This window comes from Crinia signifera, chromosome 1, assembly GCF_055691185.1.
Source record: "Crinia signifera chromosome 1, ASM5569118v1, whole genome shotgun sequence".
Classification (NCBI taxonomy): domain Eukaryota; kingdom Metazoa; phylum Chordata; class Amphibia; order Anura; family Myobatrachidae; genus Crinia; species Crinia signifera.
In genome coordinates, this window is record NC_139217.1 from 112284315 (window position 1) to 112291498 (window position 7184).

Below are 7184 nucleotides of genomic sequence, written 5' to 3' on the forward strand. Positions count from 1 at the left end.
TGGCAGTAAGCCCTGAACTTGTATTTGGAGCGGTTTTAGCTGAGAAAGTAGAGTGGGATTCAAACGATCATTTAGTTTCAATGCTCTGGATGTCAAGTGAGCTGCCAGTTCTATTAGAGACTCCATCATGACACAGACACTTGCTTCTCAGCTGTTCCGGGTTCAGTCTCTTTTGGGACTTTCAAGGCTATTTTGTTGGAAAATCGCTCATTCGTCACCTCATGAAATCAGCTCAGCCCATTTCTAAACATCTGAAGAGAAAAGTAATTTCAGCAAGGAAAACCATAACTGACATATTTTTCCCTCTTCGTTTCCAGGTTCTGGCCTCTGTCAAACATAAAATTGAACAATTTGCTACATTAGAGGAAAATTTTCCCATATTGCTTGCAGACGCTCAGCAATGCTTGCTGGATCGCATGGAAACCAGTCACGAACCTGACGATGTGTTAATCAGAGGTACTGTTCTCCTCATCTTAGTATTTGCAGCTTGAGGTATTTGGTGCTTGTGCCTAACAAGTTCAGTACTGTAATTGTACATTGTGCCTAGTTCTGTAAGGATCGCATAGGATTAGCTGCTCTCAACAACTTGGCATATGAAATCCTAAAGCAGTGCAAATGCAGGAGGAGGTGTATACCACCGCATGCCTGTATTTGGGATCACATCAAACTGGGATCTGATCACAGTTTAAGAGGAACATCACGAGCATCAGTCATAGTGTACCTCTGCGACTGCAGCTTGAGTACGTCTATCATTATTTGGGCTGCCTGTCAAAGCCTGGCTTGCAAGGTCTCGTCTCTCCCGAAAAACAGGTGCAACACCCCAGCTGCCTCCAGTTTGCAGGGAGGGTTAGGGCAGGGGAGGCCTGAATTCGGGCATGGTGATGCCAAGGACTGCGTCACCTTTGCTTCCTTGGCCTTGCAAGGCTCCCTGCTACTGAAAGCTGGATCAAACCTCTTATGATTTAAGGTTGTTCTAGTAGCAGGTGTCAAAACTTATACACAAGAATAATGACAGTATAATAAACTACTTACACCCAGTAGTTCTAAGTACTTGCACTTTTTGTATCATCTCCCTTGTAGGCCAATGTACTAACAAACACTTGGTCTATACATATGTTTATTTGTATGTTTAGGGGAGAGTATTTCTGACTTCTCTATACTTGTACAAATACAGGAAAGCTAATAGTATTGCTGCACACCTGCAGGATGGTCACTTACAAGTCAGTATACTGTAGTAAAGCATTGTAACAGCTGTCAGAAGAGAGCCCTGTGCACAGACAGGTTCACCCTAGTACAGGCCTGCAGCTACATTACCATGCAGGCAGGCATGGTTAGATGCACAGAAGTCATTTGCTATTCTACACATCCTTTGTCATTGCTATTTCTGCTGCTGCTGTTATTATTATTATGTCTTTCTATTTAGCAGGTAGTCCCTTCTGCTGTATATATCTCTCCGATGGCTGCACTGGCATACAGTAGCATTTGCATAAATAAAGCATGTGAAGACACATAAGCACTATGCTACACTATTCGCATGTAGTGTACCTGCTTTTACCATTAGTTTATATAACCATTCATTTCAATGTAAGAGTGTATAATCCCATTTAAATGACGGGCTATTGAAATGAATTAGATAAACTACACAATTAAACAAATAAAGCACCGCCCTACCAAATTCCTCAACCAATATTATACTAACCAGACTGGGCTGATTTCTATTAAAGCAGTTTTATATCCTCCCACTAGAGTGAGAATGAGTCCTGGTCTGACCTGGCTTCACCCACTGAAAGCTGCAGTGAGGGCTCCTGTCATAGTGAAGCCGCCAAGACTTGTCAGTGCAGGGTTGTAGATATAATGAAGAGATGGAGTCAGGAAACCCCCAAATCATACAGAAGCCTGCTCCCTTCACTCCCATAGACTGGCCGTCCAGACCTGAAAGAACTGGGGCACTCCTTGGTTGTGTGGTACAGCTAAATTCAGGTCTATGGGAAACTCATTTTAATAAAGATTTGTGTAGTGCCACACCCTGCCACACACAGGGGGTTATTCTGATTCACTCGGAAAGGCACAATCACTCTCTAATGGGCAAAACCATATGCACTGCCAGTGGGGCTAATGTAACATGTGCAGAGAGAGTTAGATTTGGGTGTTTTATTGTTTCTGTGCAGGGCAAATACTGGCTGCTTTATTTTTACACTGTGATATAGATATCTGTTTGAAGTACAAACCCCACCCACATCTAACTCTCTCTGCACATGTTCCATCAGCCCCACCTGCAGTGCATATGGTTTTGCCCATTAGAGAGTGATTGTGCCTTTCCATGTGAATCAGAATAACCCCCATAGTGTCACTGATTGAGATGAATGGAAAAAATTATATACAGCACAAACCTGGCTGAAGCGCTTGTGGCACCCGCAAGTGCATTGAACTGGTCTTCTAAAGAAACAACAGCACCCAAATCATGCTGTGCACATGTACCCCAACCACCTGAACCCTTCACTGTTTATGCCACTTTTGTACTTGTCCATTTTTCAAGAATCTGGCGAGAGATGATTTATTTGACCATATCATGGAGGGAATCCTCTACCGATCACCATTGGCCTTTGCTCCAGATACATTCCCTCAGAGTAATTTTACCTGAAACATTGTTGCTCCTGGAACATCTGCATGTTGGGCTGTCTTGAATGTCTAAACCTGGTTCCAAATATGTATACACAATAGCCTATAGCAGCGATTCCCAAACTTTTTGGAATCACGGCACCCTAGAGCATCAACATATTTTCAAGGCACCCCTAGGGCAAATGTTTCTTATTGAGAAAGTCAAATATGTCCACATATTGTTATGATTGGCAGACGCCAGCACTGGTTTTGCCTGGTACATTACCCTTAAATAATATGAATTGTTCCTGGTCCACAAACCCAAGGCACCCCTGCAAGTGTCCTGAGGCACTTCAGGGTGCCTAGGCACACAGTTTGGGAAGCACTGGCCTATAGTGAAAAACAAAAAATATACCCAATGCACTGGAATGGAAATATCAATATACTAAAGAAGATGTAATTAGATCCACTCTGGTTATAAATAGAAATGAGTGAAATTAGCGGCTGTGTTAAATGGTAGCCAACCAAAAAATGCAAACACAGAAAAAAATAATTGAGTGAATGCAGCACTGGTTTTCTGATTCTTTATAAACAATAGCCTATGGACCTTATTCTGGTTGACTCGCAAGGCTGCGTATTTGCGAATGCTGGGTCGCCCGCCCACAGCGATGTGAATGGATGTTTTACATAAACATTCATTCGCAGGCCAGAGGGATAATCCCACATCTTTTGATGGTCGCCGTCCATCCAAAGATGTGTTGAGTGCATGCATATCAACTGTGACTCTCGGGTCACTCAGATATGCGGGCACATTCGGGAGGAAGTGGGTGGGCAGCTGACATCCGGTGATGTCAGCTGCTCGCCCACGTCACTGGGTGATTTTCATGGAAGCGCACAGCATTTTCATTGGAACCACCCATGAAATGCTGGGCGTTCCCATGGGCGAATCCCCCGGCCCGTTGCCCCACACCACCCCCCCCCCCCCAATCGGTCTGTTCGCCTGCACCCAGCATATGCACATGCGCAGAAATGCACATACGCCCACCATCGTACCCCTTGCGAACAAAGGGGTCCGATCGAACAGACCAGAATAAGGTCCTATGTCTCATAATCAATGAATTCTTCATTAGCCATTATCATATTCAACAAACGCAGTTCCATGTTACCATGCTAGGATGTTGTTGGCTTAACGCAGTCCAGCAACACTGTGTAGTAACACTTGTTTTCAATATGTTTGGTGCTCATTGGTTTTTCTTGTCTGCTGCACAATTCTTAGGGGGCGATTTAATTAGCTGCTATTTACATGTGGCCATAAGTGCAACTCTATGGCGCACTTGCGGTACCTCCAGACTCACTGAGTTTGGCGTGCAGCCCCACAGTGGATGCAAATTGCAGTGTTGGCAAAGCTGTGGTCTTTTGCAGTTTAATGAAATGACTACTTAGTATGGTATCAAATATATTTACTTACTTTAAATAATGTAACATCATTTGCAAATAAAAAGTCATCGTACAGGTCTAACAACAATAACTTTTTTTGCTAGATAACGCTGCGGTGAATGTGAATAGAGGCAAAGAAACAAGTACTGTGGACAATTCACGTGCTACAGTACAGAAGTATAAGGAACAAAGAACAAATATGTTGCCTCCTCTTCCTACACTCTCTAAGCGCACCAGAAACGCTATTCTTGCAGCCGCCATATTTCCGGAATTCTTGAAAGAACTTGCAGCTTTGGCCCAGGAACATTCTGTGCTATATTATATGATTGGGAACTCTTTTTAGAAAATGTTTGTTTTATTTAGTTCTTAAGTATTGTTGTACTATTTTTATGTTGGATTTTTACTAAATGAAAACTACCTGTTTTTGTTCCAGCTAGGATTATTTCCATATAGTGTTAGCTTTTACTACTTCCTGTAATACTTGATAGAAAAATGGGTTTGTGGTCCATCTGACTGTGGTGGTTGTTTTTCCTTTGTGGGTTCATAACCCTGTTCACATATAACTATTGCCTCTGTACCCTTTGTGCTTTATAATAATTAAGAGGTATTTTTAATACTTTGTTCTTTAGTTGTACCAGTCCTCCAGAGATCTTCCTACATAGAAGACCCAAGTTTATAAATATTGGGGGAAATTTAATAGGAAGGCAGATGCAGAAAGTGAGAGATTTATTAAGAAATCTCCTGGTTTTTTAAAGCAGCAATCATTTACACTGCAAAACCAGTTTGATTTTGCAGTGTAAATGATTGCCGCTTTAAAAAAACTGTAGATTTCGTACCAAATCTCTCACTTTCTGATTCTTTCATCCTTTTAAATTTCACCAATTGTGTCCACAATATAATTACATTCCAATATAAACCACTCTGTATACGCGATGAAATGTGCACTTAGGCAGTACTCCGTGACATATGCCACCTGTTCTATTAACATCATTAACTGGGCTTATTCCTTAATCGCCAGCTTTGGGCCCTAATGAAATTGAGCCAGTTATCAAATAACTATTTGTCCAAAGACAAGGAAAGACTGCGCTAATGAATATTGATTTTCTTATTACACCCTGAATGAATATGCATACTCGATAAAAATGGAGACTGTTTGTATATATATATATTAAATAGCGTACAATTTATTATTATAAATAAAAATGAACAAATAGGCGGCCACCTATATCAATTAGTTAAAATGTATCCCATTAATAAAATACGTATGATATAATAAACTTTTGTAAAGCAGCAAGGTTACTTCTAATTTCAGCCCTAGGTGTTGGATCTAATAACTAGTATGTGCCACATGGTTAACTGCTCCGTATGGATGATGTAATTGCGTATATCATACGCATTTTATATATCATTTTTCCAGTATGTATATGTGAGTTGCATATTAATGTGATACATTTTAACTAATTGATGGCCGCCTATTTGTTCATTTTTATTTATAGTAATAAATTGTACGCTATTTAATATATATACAAACCGTCTCCATTTTTATTGAGTATGCATATTCATTCATGGTGTAATCAGAAAATCAATATTCATTAGCGCAGTCTTTCCTTGTCTTGGACAAATAGTATCTTTCTGTGTGGATTTGGGGCCCGGGATCAAACCCGGCTCCTGATCAGACACAATTTTTGTACAGGCATCAGTACAAATTAGAGAACTGCCGCTTATATATATTACCGCCCAATCTACCACTGGTTTTCCAGTGGTTGAATATCAGTTATCAAATAGACATCATTATAACTGCCTTTACATTTTGGATGTCACCCATGAACAATTTGAATAACATACATTTTACTTAATTTTTATTAGTTTGAGAGGGAAAAATTGTTACTCAATGTGCCTTTTAACATAGGCTGATAATGCATACAAAAACTCATAATAGTATATGATCAAGCATTTATATTCTACACACACACTTATTTGCACCCTAAGAACCAATTTGGCTGTAAATTGAGCAACATAAACAGATAGTCGATAGCAGTTAGTGTATAGTATTAATCCTTAAAGACTAGTGTCACACTCAGACTGTAATAAATAACTATAACCATTTGATCTGAGGTTTGAATGGACAGTTATGATTTACAGTATTGCAGGGTTTTGCTGTAGCAAGGTCTGTAAGAATGCCTGCACAAGAACTCCAGCTGGTAATTACTGCCAACCGATTTTCTGGCAATGGAGGTCATGTGAGGTATGGGTAAAACGCCCATATATACCCTTTAATAATAGCATACAAACAAAATCAGAGTAGAAACATCACTGTATTTAAACTTAATAACAATTTTAGCGATTAAGAAGTGCTGCTCTCAAGTGCCAAATATATTGTTTTCCTTTGGAATAAACCTGGGAAATTAACGCTAACTACAATTAGCAAAAATTCCACAGAGAAGCAATTTGTTACTACCACTCCTACACATTTATCGCCATGGACAAAAATGCATAATTCATGTTATAAAAATTAAAGCAAAAATAGATCCAAATAATAAAACAAAGAACACTGTGGATCCACGTTGTGTGTGTGTGCTGGTTTATTAATATAAGCCAGCAATCACTGAAATGAGTCAGTTTTTATGATCCTATTGTATGTGCCTTTATATGCTTGGGATTTACTCCAGAAATATTCCTCCACATCCATGTTTGTGTAATGTTATATGAGCCTGCCCTGCTTTTTGTAGGGTGAGAGGGAAGGATTGGGGTAACGGGTAAATGGTAGCAAGTTGGGATGTGTGAGTGCAGTTATGCGGGAGAAAGTAGGAACTGCTTTCATGCATTGTACTAATCAGCTTTTCCGGGTCACGTGACGTGCGCAGTTCTGTATAGTTCACAATACACTGAAGCAACAAGAGCCTTGCTGTGCATAGCCTACTCACGCACTGCTCCGCTTGTAGGCAGTTTGTTGGAATAGAAGGCAAATTGTCAACATCATTGTGGGGGTTTGTTTTGATGGTTGAAAGATTGGAGCCGCCCCTACAGTACCAAGTTCTTACACCATGTTAGACTGCCAAAGATCCACTATTAATATAGGAAATATTGTATATTAATGTAATCCTCATAAGAGAGCACACTCCAATGTTCTCATCACCCTTATGTACATG

At 40.2% G+C, this 7184-nt stretch overlaps 1 protein-coding gene across 2 annotated transcripts in view; it reads left to right on the forward strand.

The window, feature by feature from the left end:
* The window catches only part of FHIP1A (FHF complex subunit HOOK interacting protein 1A), a 187406-nt gene extending 182662 nt beyond the window's left edge, over positions 1-4744 (forward strand). For both annotated transcript variants that reach the window (XM_083171581.1, XM_083171590.1), the window contains exons 11-12: positions 318-456; positions 4140-4744. In XM_083171581.1, coding sequence (XP_083027707.1) covers positions 318-456; positions 4140-4378 — 378 coding nt within the window. In that variant the 3' untranslated portion in view covers positions 4379-4744. The remainder of the gene's footprint in view (positions 1-317; positions 457-4139) is intronic.
* The last annotated feature ends 2440 nt before the right edge of the window (positions 4745-7184 follow it).